Source organism: Cydia pomonella, chromosome 9 (assembly GCF_033807575.1).
Source record: "Cydia pomonella isolate Wapato2018A chromosome 9, ilCydPomo1, whole genome shotgun sequence".
NCBI classification, from domain to species: domain Eukaryota; kingdom Metazoa; phylum Arthropoda; class Insecta; order Lepidoptera; family Tortricidae; genus Cydia; species Cydia pomonella.
In genome coordinates this window covers 907,437-929,861 of record NC_084711.1, presented here as the reverse complement: position 1 = coordinate 929,861, position 22,425 = coordinate 907,437, and the positions used below count along the sequence as shown (strand labels likewise).

The following is a 22,425-nucleotide window of genomic DNA, read 5'->3' as shown; positions in this document are numbered from 1 at the left end:
AACCCGGGACCATTGGCTTCATATGCAGGGTTACTACCCACTAGGCCAGACAGGTCGTTTATATGATTCAAATATCGTTTAGTAATCGAATCGGCCTGAGAGTTCGTCTAACTAATATGCTATGTATGCATCGACTTTCAAGTAACAAAGCCAGAAAGGCCTACTATTATAAACGTCTTATTTACGTTAATCGTGGCACTACCACACATTGTTACTTGCAAAGTTTGTCAAAGTACGGCGAAAACACTATAACAGTATTATTTTCATAGGAATGGGAATCACTGTTCAATTTTGTTAAAGTATGTATGTGCTACAAACGTCATAGTTTTATATTAAATAATAACATATAAATATATTATAGGGACGTTCTGACACAAATTGACTAAGCCTCACGGTAAGCTTAAGAAGGCTTGTTTGAACTGGTGGGTAGTGACCCTGCCTATGAAGTCGATGGTCTCGGGTTCGAATCCTAGTCCTTACTTCGTGACATCACGCATTTTTTTCGTTTGGCGTCTGTCGTTTGTACGATTGTCATCTTGGCTAGAACCTCAAAAGTAAATAGATAAGTACCTCTGTGTATAAGCTCCTCGAAACTAGTGACCACCAGTCCCTTCCTCACGTTGCGAGAGCTGTCCCATATCTTGAAAGGCCTCTTTCCTCTAACTTCCTGCACAGACACACACACAGTTAATACACACACATTAATACACTTTGATCACAGGTATAGATGTAGTGACTGATGATTGTAAAGTTTAAATTTAAGAGTTTTAAGTACTTAGAAGGTATTGTCATTAAAATTGGTTTTTCTTTTTCTGAATTATTTGAAACGTGTAAACAGTTTAATAATCGGATAAACCGAGGCAAATCGGATCACATGGCAAATCAAGATGAAAAATATATTGGTTTTTCTAATATTTTGTTAATATGAGCTTACTGACATTGTACCGTAAGTCTTTTTTTCTTACCCTGTAATGCCAAACATAGACAATATTTTAAATATGGACCATTTTTTTCGATTGATCCGATTCGCTTTGGTCTAGCTTATCATGATATTAAAACTTGCAATAAGACACTTATAAAATCACTGCAATGTTTTTTTTTTTTTATTTAAAAAAGGTAGATTCATAAATATGTACCACAAATGAGTGACATGAGATTTAAAACAACCGTATTTATTTAAATCTCTAATTTAACGGTCTCATCAGGTGAGCCGCTACGCCCAGCGAGCGCAACTGCACCGTTGCAACCCCACCCCCGCCACGCCTCACGCAACGTGCGTTGACCTACTGACACCACTATGCACCCCAACTCAAAAAGGCCATATACAGTGGTGAATGCGGTTTTTGCAAATTGTTTACTACCTCCTGAATTTCGACTATCATTTTCACAGGTTTTGGGTAAGCATCGCGGCGTGTCCGCGCCGGCGGAGCGCCGCGGCCGCACTGGGCGCGCTCGTGACCCGGTCGCGACTCCCCCCTTTGCCCCCCAAGCCCCCTTGTCCCGCGCAGCCCCGCACTGCAGCTCGGTCGTAATCTCATGATGCCGTAAGTTCTTGAAATTAGTAACCCTACGATGCACTTTTGGTGCTATTAGTTGTTAGAAGGCTTTGTTTGAGTCAGCTGTTGTGTCATGTAACTCGATTTGGGTGTGAGTCATGGGGTTCTAACGATTAGTAATGTAGGTCAGTAGGTGAAAAATGTAGTGTGCAGTGTAAACATGTATGTGATAGTTGGGATTAAAAAGTCGGTGTCTTAGGGCTGATTATTCAGTTACCATTTAACTGGTCCGATAACTATTCCAATGAACTAAGTTATGAGAATGACACATGATAATTGTGTTATCAATGGAATAAATCCTTTCCGTCTATTTAACTGGGGACTGAAAAATTGTCTGTAAGTAAAGCAAAAGATGATAACCAGATTATTCAAATATATATACGATCACATGTTGTGAAATAATTATCTACATATTATAGCAAAAATACGGGACATAAAAAGTATTTTTCAACAATTTTGACGCCAAGAAAATGGAAAAAGTCATCATGAGTAAGTCGTATATCACAAAAAACAGTTATAAACTTTACGAAGTGCGCTGTAAATGCAAAATTCATTCTTTCGAATAAGGTCGATTTTGGCTCGCTGGTGCCCGTAAACTTGGTATGTAGGTGAAGTTTTACTATATAGAAAACCGGCCAAGTGCGTGTCGGACTATGTATAATGAAAGGTTTTGTACCATCATCAGTGCCGGATTAACCCTTAAGCAAAATAAGCACTTGCTTAGGGCACCACGTCTAGGGGGGGCACCAACATCGGAGGAAAAAAAAACGTACAGGCTGCATTAGCATCGTAGTCGCAGTGTAGTGGAGTATGTATACAAAACTTTATGATACGTGTGTAAGTACCCATCTAATAACGAAGGGTCGTAATAGTAAGAGAGCGAGGACTCGTAAGCACGTCTCCAACGTAGGCCCTTGCTTTGAACCCCAAAGCTCATGGCCAAAAAATCTTACCATGCCCAGCCGATTTTTTCGACGTAGATTACCGATATTGTAGCGAACTCTGCTCTCTTGCACGCCAGATTTGTCAGCTAGGCCGAGTTGCTGCAGAGCCGCGATCCTACGACCTAATTGTCAAAATAAAGGGCCCCGCGAATTCCGAAAACCAAAAGCATCCTAATTCGTGCTTTCGAGTTAAGCCAAACGCCGAGTAGTAGGAGAACCGTGATATGTTCGTTTTGAAGCCACTCTTTTACAGTTTGGCGTTAGGTCTTATGCGGCGCTAGGCTAGTAGGCCTTCTACTTTATGCAAAAGTCGATCTTCTGTCTTATTTTCACTTGCCCATGGGTCCAAATCCAAGCTTTCCTCTCTCGCAGCTGGGCCTTCCGCTTTGCTCACACTACTGGTTGTATTGTATGATAAAGCTCCGGATGTCCAGCCATTCCCACCTCGCCATTGGTCAATTCTTCCAGCTCGACCTTTGGCCTTATTCGCACGCGCCAATCGAAAGCTCCGCGTCAACCTCATGAAAAGCTAAACCTTAGACTTTGCCTTTAAAAACACTGATTTAAACTTTCACGACTTAGGCCAATCAAATTAGATAAAAAATAGCGTTTTGAGGAATTAATTCCCAGCAAGCTGGAAATCGTTTTAATACTTTCATTTGGTCCTAAATGCGTGTAATCCGAGTTTGCTCCATCCCAGGAGGTGTGCGTACATTTTGATCTCAAAAATGTGTTCAAGAACAACTTGTTGTTATTGCTAAGAGATCCTTAGGAGATTGTTTTTTCCTTGGATTGCCAAACCACTCCATATAGAAGGAACCTACCATTAATTACAATGGCACTACCATAGGTTTGGTGGATCAGACACTGATGACACTGCAGAAGGCGTTTTCAGATTATTAACATGATTTTACCAAAAATAAGGAAATTAAAAACGGCGGCCATTTTTTAATAATTTTGACTATGAATATACATTCAGGTAACTTTCGGATCATGATTAGAACTTAGAACTAACTTCCCGTCGGACGTACCGTTTTCGATCTACAAGCAAAAAACTAAAAAAGAAGAAAAAAATATGCACACCTCTTGGGATGGAGGATGGAGCAAACTCGGATTACACGCATTTATAGGACCAAAAGAAGGTATTCAAACAAATTCCAGCTCAATGGGAATTAATTTTTCGAAAAAATCTAATTTGATACATTATTTGTGACACATTATTATTTAAGAAAACGGGAATTAATCGCGTTCAGTTAAGATCTAAACTTACCTTCAACGTCAAGATGATGATGTTGACTTTACTCAGTCTTCTCCGAGACTATAGGGATAACGACGTCCTAGAAAAGTCGGGTCAGAGGTAATTTGAAATCTTACGCGATTAAGTCCCGTTTTCTTAATCAATAATTTGCTATTTAAGAATCTTGTGCCCATTGGTTCTTGTCAGAGCTCATCCTCATATGAATGAGCTTAGCAGGAAAGCTCTAGAGGTTGCAAAACCCTGTGCGGAGCATGGCCTACACGTCTTCGCTTACATTTGGACATTGGTTGGCTCTACCTCCGCCCTTTTACGAAGCACGGTCTTTGAATTTGCTTACACTTGACCATTTTTTATTCCAAAGTCTGCTCTAATTATAATCAAAATACACTGTTCAAAGCTTTCGAGTTACTCTTAGGCAGGTGTATAAGTCATGTTCCGAGTAAGCATAGTAAAGCACACGGTGATAGATATAGGTAATTTCGGTCATTTCGTTTAGGCCAGCTTTGTAATCAAGCCAGCATTGCATAAAGGTTCGTAATGTTCGTATTCAGTATTCAGTCATTTATTGCCTTCATAGGTACATATTAAGGTGATACATAAGAATATCGCGACTGCAGGAGCATTAACTACTATTGCAACAGTACTGCTGCTGCAGCAATGTCAATTTCCGTGATAAAATGATGTGACGGATTAAAAATTCTATTCTCAGCAGTAATGCGGCAATAAACGTCACTTAATTCATCAAGAAAATTCCATGTAATCTTGTTGAGGGGGCACCACGCTCTAGAAATGCTTAGGGCATCAAAATATCTTAATCCGGCACTGACCATCATACGATATAAAAAGCCATAATTGCAAAAAGAAATATCTTAATGACGTACCCGTCTTTTTAAAAAAAGAGGAGTTTTTTGGAACCGATCATGTTTGAATAATTTTCACATTATTAGAAATTATTTATTGATTTATTTATTTTTTATTCACCTTCCTTCTCACCTTCTCGAAAGTTAGAGGGGGAAGGTACAGTATTTTAGACTTTTGAAGCGATTATTTCTAAGAGTATTCAAAAATCATTTTATACACTTAAAATTATTTTAAGGACCTATTGAATGATGTGTCACACGTTGATTTATATATAAAAACATTTTTTAGTTACAGGCAACTATGGAGTGCTCTCACAATATATATATATATATATATATTTAAATTAAGTAGCGGTAAAATAGACTATGTTCCTAATTGTATGGCTGACAGACACACGGACGGAAAAACAGGCACAACAAACCTTAAGGGTCCCGTTTTTAAAATATGATAACTAGAAAATCGCTAATATCTTCTAAACCAGCAAGTTTGTAAAGCCTGACTAGTAATATATGATCATCGTCAAGAGGGCGCTGTTGTTCTCATTTAAAGGGTGACAGTTCAGTATAGTACGAAAAAATTTGCTCCAGTGAAATTCCACATGGTGCGTGATCATATATTACTGGTCAGGCTATAGAAGCACTTCATACTTTGGCTTATCAATGCATTTTGCTTACTCTTGGAACAGTAGAAAGTGTAGCAAATATTAGCGATTTTTCAAAATTATCTCATGTTCGAAACTACCCTAAAGCACCTTCAATATAAATGTACTAGCACTAGCATAGGCTAAGTTGAATATTCCATTGAGATGAGCTAATCTAGTAGGTTTTCTCCGGACTAAAATTTCTTGTCTACAAATATTCAAACCTTTACTTCTTTACTAGGTCAATGAGGCCATAAAGATTAGGTATTTTAGACGTTCCACCCACTGCAGGTATCCTAAAAGTCAACTAGCGGCTAAAACATATCAATATCATGTGTGAAATATTTCCAATATGCTATATTGCACTTCGTCCCAGCGAAGCTACGAGCAATATCAATTTCGCTACGACTCGTAGCAGGTCTACGGGTGCTACGGCGTAGCAATAAACAAGTCCATTTTGGAATCTGGTTATTGAAATATGAACTTTATTTTTAGGGATATAAAGTTGATTCTGAGATTGTAGGTTAAAGTACATTATAGTGATAAGAATGCGAATTTTTCGCTTTATCTGGTGTAGTTAAAGATGATGTATAGTCAAAAAGGCAGTTTTATCAACCGGTATACGGCAGTAAATCGATTATATTGCTTATCACAATTTATCATTAACGCAAGGAGCTGATTTTGACTTGACGTTACTGGTACTCTGGCAACGTCATGCTCTCTGGTAACCCTACAGTGCGTTTTGGTATTTTTTATTACAATTATGAGGATTTAGTACACAATAGGGTATTCGACTACTAGATAAATCAGTACCCCTAGTGTAAATATTTTCGACAGCGAAACGTTACGTACGCGTTTGCGTTAAGTGTCATTTTGTATGAGATTTTTGATTTTCCAAAACGTCCCGCTTGGCGCGCTGTTCAAAAACCCATACAATATGAGACTTAACGCAAACGCGTACGTCACGTTTCGCTATCGACAAAATTTACACTAGGGGCACTGTTTCTTTTTTCGAATTGTCAAAACGATTTGCCGCTATGGAATTTATAGCAAATTACGTCATGGACAACTTACTGCTCTTTATAGTTCTATACGAATTAGAAAATAGAAATATTGTCTAAAACTAACTGCTGTCTACGTCTCTCTATTAATGTTGTGGTGATTTATTTCACAAGAAGAAACGTCTGTGAACGATGCTATTCAGCTTAGAATAAATTTAAAAGTGGAATCCAGAGGCCGTGAGTTCAAGTCTCACCCAAGGCAGTAATTTTACCACTTTAAAAATTATTCTAAGCTGCATAGTCTCTATATCTTTATAATTCCAACACTCAAGACGAAAAGTGCCTTTTGAGAAGTATAAGTGCTTAGATATACAAGATTAAAGATTATTTTTTTAAACAATACGCCGTATTTACCCAAATAAATATAAAAAAAAAACAACCAATGCAGCAAAAATCACCGTTCAAAGCAAATAAAGCCGACACGGCGGCACTCAAAGTGTTAAGCGGACGGGAATAGAAATGCATTAACCCTGTTTTATTGGGCATCTGAAATGCGACGGTCAGTGCCGGTATTTTGGGGCTGATGTGCAACACAGGATAAAATCCCACCCACTTTTGGGGCACACATTTTTATAAATAAATACATAACTAACTATCGGCCCGATTCGAAGAATGAGATACGATAACGATAAAATAATAATATAATGTATTCATGTTAAATTTTAAATGTATATAAATGTTATGGTTAAATGTATAATTATGGATCTGGTCTGAAATAAAGAATATGATTGATTGATTGATTTGATAAGTTCTGGTTTAGATAAGTTCTTATTAAGATATCGTTTGTTTGTCGTATAATTGATAGAAGCAGCTCGATTCGGGCAACCAATGTCACTTTAACGTTAGAAATATCGTAGATAGATTTTACTGGGATCACAGGGGAATCGAAATAAACGTCAATTTTGACATGTCGATTAGTAATAATCGATATTTCCAAGATCTTAAACATGTCTTAATCATTCTTGAAATCGGGCCGTATATATCTTATAGGACATTCTTGAACAAATTGTCTAACAGGCCATTTCGCTCGTACTCCGTCCGTCCGTACATGTATTGGTGCAGGCGAGACGCACGATAACTAAATAACATGATTCAGATATCATTCTGATGTGAGTGTACATTCGAATTGGCGTGGCCGATTGGGGTAGTTTCGAAAGCGGGGTAATATTGGAAATTGCTAATACCTGCTAAACTAGAAGCACATTATATCATGGCAACAAACAGTAAGGAAGATGCCGCGATAAGCGTTGCAGTAGCGTCAGTGTTGCTATAGTAGATTGTTAACCGGGGGATGAAAGGCACCCATTTCTGTCGAGGTAGTTTAGCGCTCGTTTTCAGTGACAGCGCCAGTAGTCCGAGACAGAAAAGATGCCTTTCACCCGAGTTAAACACTCTACTTTTTATATCGAATACGAGGAAAGTAAGATAACTGTGCATTTAAAAAAGGCGGTTAAGTATAAACTTCAGTAGATTAACAATTTAGGTAAAAATATCGTTGTTTATGTAATGGGGAGTTCATTATCAAAATGAAAACTGTACATTTAAAATAAAAATTGTAATTGCTTGTCGTAAAAAAGAGAAAAAAAACCCTTACTTAGAAAATACAGTGCTCTAGTGCAGAAACGTATAATTTTCTGCACACCTTGTAGAACAACAATGGCCCGCTTTCAGAGCACGAAAAGAGAAACTAAATGAATACTTAAAAAGTGTATCTCAAGTGAAATACGTTTGTAAAATATTGATTTTTTTTACATTAATTATTTAAAAAAAAATGTTAGCAAAGAGCCATGCGTTCGGTAGGTCGTTAAGGTCCCGTTGGTTCAGGTTCGTCTCTCTCTCTGACAGAGCGTAGGCATGAGCGAGACGGCTAGCGGCTGCGGCCGAGATCGCGTATATCATGTTTTTGGATTGTTATTTTTAATAAGTTTAAAAAAAGTAATAGATGAGTTCAATAAAACATTACGCATTTTTAGAGAAATTTTCAAATTTTTTGCTGCGTTTAAGACATATGTTCGTGTTTTTTTTTTCGATCAAGTAAAAGTCAAAAAATCAGATTTTGAATCAATGAAGTTACTAGAAAAATGTCTCAAGATTGCTATTCATATTTTTTGGCAACCGCATTATGATCTAAAAAAGCTCTACAATATTTCAAAAACTCTGCTGGCTGAATCTCCTGCAGCTTAAGAGGGAAGAATGACTTTGCGATCCTAGTGAAATAACGGTAATTTTACTATGAAATTCCATTTCGGAAGAAAACGTCGTCCACTAACTAAATCTTAACAAATCACTTTGATTTTGATGTCGATCGCTTCAGCATTATTTATTCAAGGTTTACAAGTTTCACATTGGATTTTTTTTTCTTTTTAGTTTTGCAAATCCAATAAAAAGGAAAAGTTATAAACCTAGTTTGTCATTGTGTCAATATCATACAAAAAAACATGGAGAATGGAAAATATTTTGAAGTGGAGAAATGTTTTCTCTTTTTGTATGGATTTTAAGAGGGAAGTATACCACTTCCCTCTTAAAATCATGTGATTAGAGTACCTATTAATTGTAGGCGGCACTCCGCCCGGTAAGTGAGATAAAATTTAATTTCGTATTTGATACGGGGTGACAGGCAAATGGGGCCTTAAATTAAGGGTCTCGTGTAGGTGGAACCCCCGTCTAGAGTATATTTCCTGATTTGTTTTACCTTTTTCTTATGATTAAATAAACCTTTTAACACCCGACGTGAAAAGAGAGGTGTTACTTATAAGAGTTAATTTTGACGCCGATGTAGGTCTCAAACGGATGGACCGATTTCAATTCCAATTACTCATAACAGGCCGCGTAGCTAACGTTACAATCGTTAACGCTCCGTAGCGTAGCGTAGTCATCTCTCTCTATCACTCTTCCATATTAGTGCGACTGTAGCAGTTGCGTTTCGTTCGCCGCGGAGCGTGAACGATACGCACGTTGGCTACGCGGGCAGACCTTGTGCTTTAAAATCGGTAAAACGATATTGCGATTAATGGCTACCGACCTAACAAAATCATAATTAATACAGTTTTTAAACTAAGTGCATTGCTGCCAAATTAAGTAATAGTACATTACGATACAAGTGCGTAAAATAGGAATTACGTTATACAGTACATATGGTAAAAAAAAATTGCGAATAGGTAGTTCGCAATTCGTGTCGATTTAAAATACTCCCTTAGTCGTGTTTTAATTTATCCCCACTCGTTGCAAATTTCCTATTTTTCGCACTTCTGTCATAATAATGTTAACGGCACCAATCATGGGACATTTAAGAGAAAATTTGGAGTATTTTTGATATTTCACCGACATCTATAAAAATTTCTACCGCTTTATGCTTTAAAAGTTTTTTTTTATTATTATTATTATTTATTACAGGTAAAACACAATTACAGAATATTTGATCAAAAAGTATCGTTAAACCACAATGGTTTGTCTCGATACTCCATTCCGCAGTATTTAATAATTAGAAATACAATGCAATACACATATACATCCAATTCGTAAATGACATTATAATTGCAAATATCACAAACTGAGCGCGTCTGTTATCATACCGGCCGGCCGAGCAAAACAAGAACCGGTCCCCGCTTACTCGATACAGGCTGCTCCATTTGCACTAAATGAAATAACATAAATATGCATTAGTTAAAAATATTTAATTGTTTAAGCATTTCCTTTTTAAGAATATATGCTATATTGTTTGGTGTTATCTTATCTTTCCACTCTTTAGGTAACTTATTTATTAATTCTGGTATGATGTATTCTGATGTTCTTCTGCCATAAAAATTGTTGAATTGGGGCTTTTGAAGCATTTGATTTGTTACTTGCCGCGTATTTATTGGATGTGAGATTAAATGCTGGATTTCATTTCTAAAGTATTGCTCTTTTAGCATATGGTGTTTAAACTTTGTGTGAACCGGTAGGACCTTACATAAAGTGAAGAGGTCACTATCACACACAAGGTTCTCTTTCATTTTACGGGGTACTATTAACTTTAGCAGCCTAACTTGCAGCTTATATATTTTGTCAAGGTATGACTTAAATGTACGGCCATAACTACTTAACCCATAGGAAATTATGCTTTCCACGAGTGCATTATAAATATCCAATCTAATATTATATGGAATTTTATTTCGTAGAATATATATTTTTGCCATTAAAGCTCGCAATCTCGTGCACACTGAGTCAATGTGGTCACTCCAGTTAAAGCGATTGTCAATTATAACACCTAAATATTTTTGTTTACAAACTTGTTCCAACGGCGTACAATTACAATTTTGGTCACAATTCTGTAGAGAGTGGAGACACTGGTGGTCGTGCCCTATAATCCTAACAGCTCTTACCGATCTTGATTGGCTAGAATGTATATGAAGCAATTTGGTTTTATTTGCATTTAGGACCAGCCCTGCGTCGTGGGACCATTTACATATGTTATTAAAATCAAATTGCAATTTCCTTTCTGCTACAGTTACGTTTTTATCTGCAGCAATGAGGCAAGTATCATCCGCAAATTGATACACGCTACAGTTTTTGACACAGTTATTCATATTATTTACGTAGGCTAAGTAGTGGAGTGGACCGAGCACGGAGCCTTGTGCTGTGCCCTCTGTCACCAATACTTTGCTGCTAAGAGCATCCCCTATCTTAACATGATAAGTTCTGTTACCCAAGTAATTCTCACACCAATTTAACAATTGTCCCCTGACACCAGAATCCTCCAGCCTATGTATCAGTGTATCGTGGCGCAATGTGTCGAAGGCCTTACTGTAGTCAATAAAAATGATTAATACATGACATTTATTATTTAGTCGTTGATTTATCTCGTCAGTGAATCTAGACAGTAACTGAGAGGTACTTTTATTGGGCTGAAATCCAAATTGATTAGCAGAGAGAATAGAATGTTTGTTATAAAAATTATGTATCTCGTTACTCACATACTTTTCTGCAATTTTATCTAAAATAGGAAGCATTGTAATCGGTCTATAGTTCGTGCAGTTAGTTTTATCGCCACCTTTATATACTGGCCGAACTAGTCCTACTTTAAGACCGTCGGGATACAAGCCACCGGCTATGCTACTATTAATGAGATGGGCTATGGCAGATGAAATTTTGTCTGCTATAAGTTTCAGATCCACTACCCGAATATTATCTATTCCTGGCGCTTTGTTACTATGAGTTTTCATAATTATTCTGTAAACATCTTTAGAAGTTGCCCTTTTAAGTAACATCGACTTATCCGTGGGCCTCCTGTAGGCATCAAGGTTTAATAATGGAACACTACAATTTGGTATTATGTTCTGCACCGCTTCCTTAAAGTTACTAGCAAACATATCAGCAATAAGTTTATCCGAAGTCATAGTTGAGAACGCCGTGCTTATAGTATCCTGTATTGACGCAGATATCTTTCCTGACAATTCGTTCAAAATTTGCCAAAGTTTTCTCATGTCTCCTTTAACTATACTAATTTTACGCTTACATACATATTTCTTTGCGTTTCTACTAATTTATTGGTTTTATTTCGTTGTTTAACATATGCAAGCCGGTTTACCATATTTTTGGTATCCTTAAGCCAATTTAAATAAAGTATATCTCTTTTTTTACACTCTAATTGCACCTTGCCGAAAACCCATGGTTGTTTATTACGTTTTGATTCACTTATTTTATACAAGTATTTAGATTTCTCATAACAGTTAGATAAATTTTCCTGGATGAATTTATAAATCGACAATGGGCAATGTAACTCTTCATGTGATCCCCAATTAATGTCTTTGAGTTCTTGTTGTAACTTTTTATTATTGATTTTAGTAACGTATTTTGGAGCAGCCTGTACGCAGGTGGCGGGAGCGCGTAGTAGTGCAATCGCGGTCATGTTGTGATCGGCCAGTTTTGTGCCAAGCGCACCGCAGTACACATCTTGCAAGCGGGATCGAACGAATATGTGATCAATACAAGATTTGGTTATTTCATCTTTCCGTGTTTCTACCCTTGTGTAACTCGCAATCCCGCTTACAAGACCGTGACTGCTCATCATGTTTAAGTATGATTCAGTTACATTATCGGTTGCAGTGAGGTTGATATTCATATCTCCTAAAACAAATAAGTCGGATGTTTGTGAGAAGTGCAGAGTACGTTCGAGCTCATTTATAAACAAGTGCTTATTGCAGTTAGGAGGCCTGTAGACTGCGCATAGAGCTACATTGTGTTTTGACGGAGTTACCAGATTACCCATAAGGCACTCAAAGTTATTTGTAGTTCTTTTTATCTGTACAAATTTATGTTTCTTGTGTATATAAACAACAATACCACCGCCTTTTTTATTTTTTCTCAGTTGCGTGTACATGTTGTAATTAGTCAGGGTGAACAGATGACTGACATTAGTAGAGATGTTAGCTTCCGTAACAATTACTATATCAACACTTGGTTTACATGAGTAGACGATTTGTTGTAGGTTACCAAAGTATTTAAGCAATGATTTTAAGTTGATGTGTATACTTACTAGGAATCTAGATTTAAGGTTTGGCAGTTGATTTAGGAAATGGTTTAAATCAATACAATTCAACAACTCTGTTACATTTTCATGAAAATCGGCCATTAAAACTACAAAACAAAAACAGTTAGTCGCAAAATATACTAGATACGACCGTATAATTTACTTAACTAATTCTTGGATGTCCTTTTCGTTACGGATCCAATAGATCTTATCTTTATCTCCCTTTCTAGCGAAAACTTTACCGTGCTTGCACCAGACATACTTGAACTTTTGCGTATCCTTCAGCTTAGATTTTGCTTGAAATAGCAGGTACTTGGTTCGGCCGGTGAGTGCCTCCCGCAGTGTTATTTTGGCAACTGCCTCTGCGCCAGTCAGGTCCGGTAGTAAGCTGGAGGCCAAGAGATCTGCGTTGCGTGCAGCCGAAATCCAACGTAGCTTGGTCTCGGAGTCGCTTAGTTGCACTATAATTGCTCCTGACTTGCCGTCACGGGAGGGTAGCCGACGAGCTGAGCGGATGCTGTTCATGTTATTCGAATCTAGGGTTTTTAGCGACATTCCTACCTTTTGGGCTATTTTTACAGTATCCTCATCCACTTTCAAGGGGACATCTATAATTTCAACACAATCGACCATGGCAGCTTGTTCAATTGCATCAACTCGCTGCTCGAGCGCGGCGACTCTAGTTTCTAGGTGGGTATTTTGATTTTTTAGTGTAGAGTTTTGCCGTTCGAGAAGTTTTATCTTCTCTTTCGTAGCTTGAGCAGACTCTTCGAACTCATCAATCTTATCACTAGCGTGTCTAGCCGACTTTGTTAACTCGTCGAGCTCACGCATCACAATTTTATGCACCTCTTTGCTAATGTTATCCAGGAGTTTTTTCAAGTTAAAAGAGGGTGCAACGGTGCGAGCAGCTTCTTCATCGTCTTCATCCTCGTCTTCTACAGCCGACAGGAATGACGTTCGTCTTGTTGATGACAGATGACAATTTCTACACAACCATTCTAGAGTTTCAGCAGCGTGGAGTGCGGTTCGCTGCTTGTTGGTCAGCCCACTGCAATCAGTCTTTTCGTGGACAATATTTTCACACCTACTGCATGTTAGCGCTGGAGTCTTCTTAGTCACCGATTTTTGGCAAACTGTACACTTAATCATTACGAGATATGTAACAACACTCAGTACAACGACGTATGCGTGCTAACGGTTCGCGGGGTGCGAGCGGAATAGTTGAATATCCAATTCGTCCTTTATGTTTACTATGTATTTAATGAAAGCAATTGCAATTGGTTTCAATATTAATAACTAATTAAAACTGGTTTTTTGCTCCAGTCATGGGATGTATGGCGCCACTAATTTTCGAACTAACGAATATCAATGAAAAAAAAAAAAAAAAAATGAAAAATTAAACGTAAGCAGCTCTTTGGCTCTTGTTTATGGTCAAATGTTGCCAGCGATTAAAAACTGATGGTAAATACTTGTTTTACATGATTGGCTATACCATCCCATTACTAGTGCCTGTTCCATTATAGGGGTGTTATTTAATATCATCACCGTCTAGTGAACTTCAATTAAAAAAAAAACCGGTCAAGTGCGAGTTCGTTTTACTCGCGCATCGAGGGTTCCGTGCAAACTTTGAATTATCTCGTGTAAATATAAAGGCGAACGACTTTTGATCAGAAGTACCTATACTAAGTATATTTGTGTACAGCGCCATCTATCGGCAAATTGTCTAACTTATTTGCGCGATGTAATATGAATGCACGTAGTTGGTTTTTCGACGATAATTCTCTATCATGTGAATCGATTCCGAAAACTATTACATATTTTATTTGAAAACAAGTGTTTTGAAGGCATAGATACTGAAAATTATACAGAAAAGAATAATACTATTAACTGAAGAATATATAGGATCAGACCAATACGGATTTCGGAAGAATAGTTACATACATTGCAAGTTAAATAAAAGCTTGTAAAAAGTCAACCACATTCCTGGCGTTACCAAAAATACGAGTATCTAAGTATTTAGTCACTAAGACAGAGGTCTGATTGGGGAGCCATTGATTTTCAATAATTCTGGCGCCTGCAAAAATCCTTGGAGGCGTTTATGGGGTCTTTATGGGCGGATTAATGGTGGGGGGAATTAAAACGGACGCTGATAGGAGGGATAGAGAGCGATGGTGTTAGACAAGGACAGGCTAGCATGATTACAACTTTTTCTACTGTTTTTAGTCTTTTGACGAACGTTTAAAAAAATAAGTGCTGTTATTTACAACGATATCTTATATAAAAAAGCGTGCAAAAAATCAGCGATTTTAGCTACACGGTTAGTAGTGTATACACAATAAGTGTGTAGTGTAACTTACACTACACTGTGTACGGTGTATCAGTATAAAAGCGTGGCTTATATTTTCGGAAAAAAAAATAGAATTAATCTATATAACATTTTATAACAATTGATCTGTACCAATTGATATATTTACGATTTTTTTAAGATAAGATATTGCATTAAGTGTCAAACCCTATTTTATTTGTTTTTAACCTACATGATATACTATTAGATATTGCTACCTACCTAAAATACAATATAAACCGTTTACTGATGTTACTGTACAAAAATATGACAAAATAAATTAAATAAAAAACATCAATTTGGTTGTGAAATGGCATCTAAAAATAAGCGATAGATAGAGCGTCGGTGGCGCGATAAGAGAAATTAAATTTTCCCCCTCTTTCGGCTCTTATCTGCGGTGTTATTGCAATGCTTGCCGACCACTCGCCTCTGGCCGCGCGGACAACGCCGGCCACGAGCATCTTCGGGACATCGCGCCACGTCATCATACCAGAGGGCCTACCGCGAACCACGTTCGACGTGTTGCCTCCCTGTCACACTTACGTACGAATTTGTTAGTGCGACAGAGAGGCAACACGTCGAACGTGGTTCGCGGTAGGCCCTCAGGCCTCTGGCGAGGTGGGCCCGACACTTGCCCCGGTAGCATAGCCTAACACCAGTATCAGAGCATTTGCAAGCACAACACAAACGGTTACAGCCACAGCACGCCACACGCGAGTTTATAGTAGACGCAAACCAAACTGACGACCGAGGTCATATCACTATCTCTCTCATCCTACCTACGACCACGCGAGTGTGAATGAGAAGTTTTACGACCCCGGTCGTCAATTTGGTTTGCGTCTACTATAAGATAAGCTACTGGTCGCCTTCACCGCAGCCCCGCTCAAACGGTATCACCGAACTAGGGGTAGTGGGGTTGGGCAACGATTGGTAGCGAAGACCTGGCCTACTACAGCAGCAACTTCTTACACCAAATGACGATGTTTGACTTCCCCACATCGGTGGCAAGCGGCCCGCAACAACCGTCGTAGCCGAATGGCGGGCACGGCCTCTCATACCTCCCTACAGGGAGGTATCGAACGACATCCAGTCCACTCGCATCAAATGAATCAGTGTAAGCTAGTATCCTTGAACTGTAGACGGCAGTACAGATGCCTCCTATTCATTGGCGCGAAGCATTATGCCAAGTTTCCATTTCTAGATGTAAGCCACTAGATGGCAGACGCTACTATGCGAAATAGAGCCAGTGTGAAGTGTAGGGGGCAGCACCTGCATAGAAGCGTGAATTGTTTTCGCTTTCTATTCAGGTCACGAGATGGCAGACTCTCACGCCCCATGCAAAGAACCCATTCTGACGCGCCTTTCATCTTTTGGTCAATAATCTATTAAAATAATGGAAATTGCAGAAATATTTGAACTGTTTTTCGGGTGCTCCTGACCATCGATGGTTTGTGTAAGCATGCCACCAATCCCGTAATTTCTAGCATCAGTATGAACTACGAACGGTTTAGAGTAATCGAGTCAACAGAGAACCGGAGAAGACCCGAACCACTCCTTGAGTTCTTGGAATGCCAACTCAGCCTCCGAAGCTCATTTGAATGGAGGTGTGCCTTTCCTTGTGGAAGTCTATTTAAGACCCAGCTATGATACAGAGACAAACCGTCGGTACAAAGAAGCGAAATGGAATATCTGCAAAGTGCAAAATGTGGGGCAAAAATCGATTATCGCGCTCAACATGGCAAAATTATGAATTTTGGATAGGTAATAAATTTATATTTGAGATCTATCGAGTGTCAAAAAACTAATGTGTTAATAAAACCAAAACGTACGTACTTAGGATGTATTCGAGTAATTTTAGAAATTGGGTAATCCCAAAAATTCGTGTAAAAATCACGCATATCTTGTTGTAATAAGAGCAGGGACTTTTTGGAATTATTTATTTATTTAATCTTTATTGCACAATATATGAAGGTACAAATGGCGGACTTAATGCCTTAAGGCATTCTCTACCATTCAACCAATGGGTTAAACCAGAAAGATTAAGTAGGTGCAGTGTCATTTAAAGTAAATGAATTTGTAACCGAGACAATATATGAATATAAACTATGTATAGATAAACTTACACATATACTTAATACAAATAAACATACATATATTAATACATACATAATTATATCAAGTGTGAATCATTATCCGCCGCTTTTAGTGTTTTCTTCTTTCTGAATTAACCGAATACACATTGTACAATTATTTATATCACTTTTATATTTAACATTATTTATAAAATTTATTAATTATTTAATTTCAAGCGTATTTTGCATTGAACTCATTTGGAGAAATAAGACTGGTGTAAACGAGGCGAATATTCTGTAAGCGATAGTAGTAAGGGCGATGGTTCGTTTTGAGGGAATTATTGCAATCGATACGACCCAGTTTGTTTTGTATTCGATTCCATGCGAAAAATTTAGAGAAAATTGCAGATTACTTCGTTGAGTAGGTTACTTGAGCCTTTTAACTCAAACTTTTATTTCTACTTAAGAAAGTAGCTCCAATTTGACAAATTACTGACAGGATTTAAATGTTACAATTGTAGGTACAGTTTTACGACTAATCAATTTTAATCCTAGGCCACTATAGAACCTTATTTCGTTAAGGTACCGTAGACTCAGAGAACGAAGTGTTTGAAAAATCGTACCGCTTTTTGAGATAACATTACGGTAGCGACAAATTTAATTAACAATCTTGAGGATTTTTTCTAGGGATGATTCGAATTCAGATTTTTTTTACTTTCCTTCGATAGAAAAAAATCATGAACAGGTCTAAAACGGGGGTTCCGTACAAACTTTGATTATCCCGTGTAACTATAAAGGCGAAAGACTTTTGATCATTAAGAAGTACCTATACTAAGTATAATTGTGTACAGCGCCATCTATCGGCAAATTGTCTAACTAATTTGCGCCATGTAATGCACGTATGTTGGTTTTTCGAGGATAATTCTCTATCATGCTAACCGATTTCAAAAATTGTTACGATGGTATTTTTCATAAATCATTTTTATTACTATGAAAAATTAAAAGAAAATGTTTTGTAATGGACAACTTAGGCTCTTTCCTTGACTTGACATAGACACTAGACTTTGAATTTTTTCCCCTCCTTCATATTGGGCATTTTCCCTAGTTAACAAAAATAAAATATAATACTTTCGATGTGTCTAGGTTAGCGTTGTTCATGATATAGTTATATCAAATTTCAAATCGATAGCTTAAGTGGTTCTCAAGATATTTAGCGATGTGTCAGACGGACAGACGGACGGACAGAGTCGCACCATAAGGGTTCCTTTCGTACTTTTATGGTACGGAATTAATAAATTTATTATTTTATTTGTTTTAATTTTTTATTTTTCATAAAAAAGTACTTAAATGGTCCATATAGCGTTGTTGTTGTAACACGAGTATTATATTTAACTCAACCAAACAATGGAATACTTTGAGCTATGTATCAATATCATTTTGAAGTTTCGAACATCAATCATATGAGATAGTAAGTACTTCCGTTTAGAGGCAAATGTATTACTAATTCTTATCACTAAGCAAAATGTAAGTTTACAGGCCCTAAGACAAGTGTAGGTACACGCTGGTAAGGGCCTTATCAGAAAAAATAAATTAAATATTTATTTAAAGAATTATCATCTCTAAAATGGAGTTAATTAGAATACTGGTGTCTTAGAGAAATTTACTTAATTTGAGCTCAGTACCCCTAGTGTATTTTGTATGGGTTTTTGAACAGCGCGCCAAGCGGGACGTTTTGGAAAGTCAAAAATCTCATACAAAATGACACTTAACGCAAACGCGTACGTCACGTTTCGCTGTCGAAAATATTTACACTAGGGGTACAGGTATGTACCCTTGAAATTAAACTTAAAGGATTTGAAAAAAAAAACGGTGTACACGGTGTAACATGACGAAACTGAAATATTTTAACAGTGTATTCCTGATCACATTAGAGACTTAAATGTTATATAAACTTTTAGGGATTTCGCCTAGTTTCAGAGTTAATAGCAATACAAAAAAACATCTTTTTATTGTAACTTAGTGCGAAACGATTTTTTGATGGCGATGATGGCATTATGGGGCGTAGTCTAAATATCCTTATTGATAGATGTCAAAAAGTGACAAATAACCTATGCAAAAACTAGATTTATAAAAAAATCGTAAAAATTCATTTTCCGTGCCAGTTTTGTTATTAACTTTTTATGTACATGTACAAATACATTCAAAAATTAAAACAAAAAAAAATTTTTGGCGAATTTTACTTAATCTCATATAACATGTTTTCCTTCTGTTGTCCTCAGAAGTGCGTGGTTAAAATCTTTCAGTTTCCTCATGTTACACCGTGTATATGTAGATATATATGGAAGTTTTGTAGAATTTTAAAATAGAACCTTGTGATTGCTGGTTAATTTAACCAACAGTTTTAAAAGTATGTGTATGCGACGTTAAAAACATAACTAGGTCTTTGCTGCCTACTTAAATGACCTGACAAGTAGTGATATTTCTATTTAAGTTGGTATTTAAATGTACTGTTAGAATTTTGAGATTTCCGTGATAAATTAAAAAGTATTTTAGTCCGTCAATATACTAGACTAAACAATCATTGGATATCACGATATTTGATTAAATATCAGTAAATTAGAGTATTTATTGTACATCTAGCCTTCATCTAGCAGTACTTTTAATGATGACAGCCGAAAACCCACTGTTAATATTTAAACATGTAGGTAAGTCTTAAATGTTAAATACTTCAATTTAAATATGTTTACGTAACCTTAATACATAGTGGGTGTAGTTGCTTGTGTGGGCTTGACCTTTCATCCCTTGGTTAACAATATAAGTACAATTTTCTATTGTAATATACAGGGTGACCTTAGCCATTGCACAAACCCTGAAATCCCACGTAGGGTTACTTCTCAGGAGTGCTCTGACGTAAATATTTTTTTAATTAGAACAAAAGATAAAAAAATAAATTTTTAAAACAAAAGTTATTTTCAATAATCGACAACAAAAAGAAACACACTGTGTTAATCTTTGGCAGTGTTTTTGACAATTTGTTCGAAATATTTGATAATGATGACATTTTTCAAAAGTCAGAAGCGTTATTAATGTCATAAATAAAAAAGATCAAAGAAGGTTTCATACTATTCTTTGAGGATATTATCTTAGGAGCTACTAACACATACAGGCTGCTCCAAAGTGAAAAATGATAATTTGTTAATTTCTTCGAAACCGCTACACCGGTTGTTATGATACTTTGTACACTGGTTCTAAATACCCTAATGCATATGTACATTTCGGCTTTGCCCAATGGTATTATTTGATTATATTAAGGTGGTAACTTCAGAATTTTAGTTAAGGGGGACTGGAACCCAAAGATGGTAGGTTTAGGTGGGGACCTAAAGATGTTATTGGAGGGACTCAGTTGCTTTGGGCATTTCTTTATGTATGTTCGTGGTTCTTGATATATCTTAATGTATTATGCCTAGATATGTACAATCACTAGGTGCAAGCGAACAGTACAATAGCCATATCACCTTGTTTTACGTCATATAGAGGTACGCAGCGTACCGGTCTAGAACGCGTTAAAAGGATTTTAAAGGATGCTCTATTTATTTGTTGGCACAATAAACTAGCTTATCTAGTTTTCTAGATTATTCTAGACCTTTTGCCCTGCAATTTCCAGAGGGAAATGAAGAGTATTTCATGAGCAGAATATGCAGCTAACCGGATGACCTAGATTTCTGGTAAGATATAAAAATGGTTACACAATACATTAGGACTATTAAACTTGAAGGTTTATGAATCGTTTCATTTTTACACATGTAGGTATTTGTTAACACGTAACCCTATGAATGACAAGGCTTTGTAACTTTTTTTTTCTCTAAAAGAAAGTATGTAAAAATTAACAGCCCATAGAGCGCCAAAAACGCTCCAACGTTATAATTTAACAAAAGTTTATAGTACGTAGGTACCGTACAGTCGGGTTTATAAATATGGTGAAAGTAAGGTTAAAATGCACTCGACTATACCAGTCGTACACGAACCTTATCAAGGTATTGCCTTCGATGGGGCTCATATTAATTACAATTAGACTGTCAGGGTAATTCAAATTTTAGTTATTCGATCTCATTCCAATATCATACTGATCTGATACCGATCTGTCAGTGTCAAATGTGAATTATCTTCAACCGAAAACGTCACTTTTGACACTGACAGATCAGTATCATATTGGAATGAGATCGAATAACTAAAACTCGAATTGGCCTGTGTAACTTGTTTCCTTAATCAATAAATTAAAATATTTAAGATGTTTTTGGATATATGTAAAATAGCGTTATAAATTATTTAGACATTTATATAAGTGTTAATATAAACTAACAAACTGTTTTATGTCTTATATTTATAAATCAATAAATAACAGTGCTTCCCTTCCCTTAGGGTACCCTTTTATTAGTTGTGATTTTTAGGGTTCCGTAGTCAATTAGGAACCCTTATAGTTTCGCCATGTCCGTCTGTCTGTCCGTCTGTTCGAAAATTCAAAAATTCAAAATTCCAAAATGTATTCTGCAAGTAGGCCTTAAGGGGTCGTTTACAAGTCAATACAACATTTATAGTAACATCATATAGTGACATGAAAAATACATAACAACATTTATAAATACAATGTCTGTCTGTCCGAGGCTTTGCTCCGTGGTCGTTAGTGCTAGTAAGCTGAAATTTGGCATGGATATATAAATCAATAAAGCCGACAAAGTCGTACAATAAAATCTAAAAAATTTTTTTTTTTAGGGTACCTCCCCTACACGTAAAGTGGGGGTGAATTTTTTTTTTTTGCTTCAACCCTACAGTGTGGGATATCGTTGGAAAGGTCTTTCAAAACTAATAGGGATCTTCAACAAACATTTCTTGATAAAGTGAATATATTCGGAGATAATTACTCCGAAAAAAAATGTGTCCCCCCCCCCCTCTAACTTTTGAAACATAGGTCCAAAAAATATGAATAAAATCTTGGAAGTAGAGCTCAAGAAAGATATTAAATGAAAATTATAGCGGATATGATCAGTTTAGCTGTTTTTGAGTTATCGCAAAAAGTTTCCCCTTCATAGTAAAAAGACGTACACCCACAGTTCATCCCTTGGTTAACAATCTACCATTCTTTAATCTCCAGTTTAGCTTATTGTGACGGAAGAGTAACTA

The 22,425-nt window shown here is 36.8% G+C and overlaps 1 protein-coding gene across 5 annotated transcripts in view; it reads right to left on the bottom strand.

Moving 5' to 3' along the window:
* Positions 1 to 22,425, bottom strand: part of LOC133521044 (uncharacterized) — a 38,498-nt gene that overhangs the window by 13,829 nt on the left and 2,244 nt on the right. For 4 of the 5 annotated variants that reach the window (XM_061855772.1, XM_061855770.1, XM_061855769.1 and 1 more), the window contains exon 2: positions 571 to 667. In XM_061855772.1, coding sequence (XP_061711756.1) covers positions 571 to 667 — 97 coding nt within the window. Of the gene's footprint in view, positions 1 to 570; positions 668 to 1,361; positions 2,040 to 22,425 lie in introns of those variants that run through there. The other variant, XM_061855768.1, reaches the window with a different exon arrangement.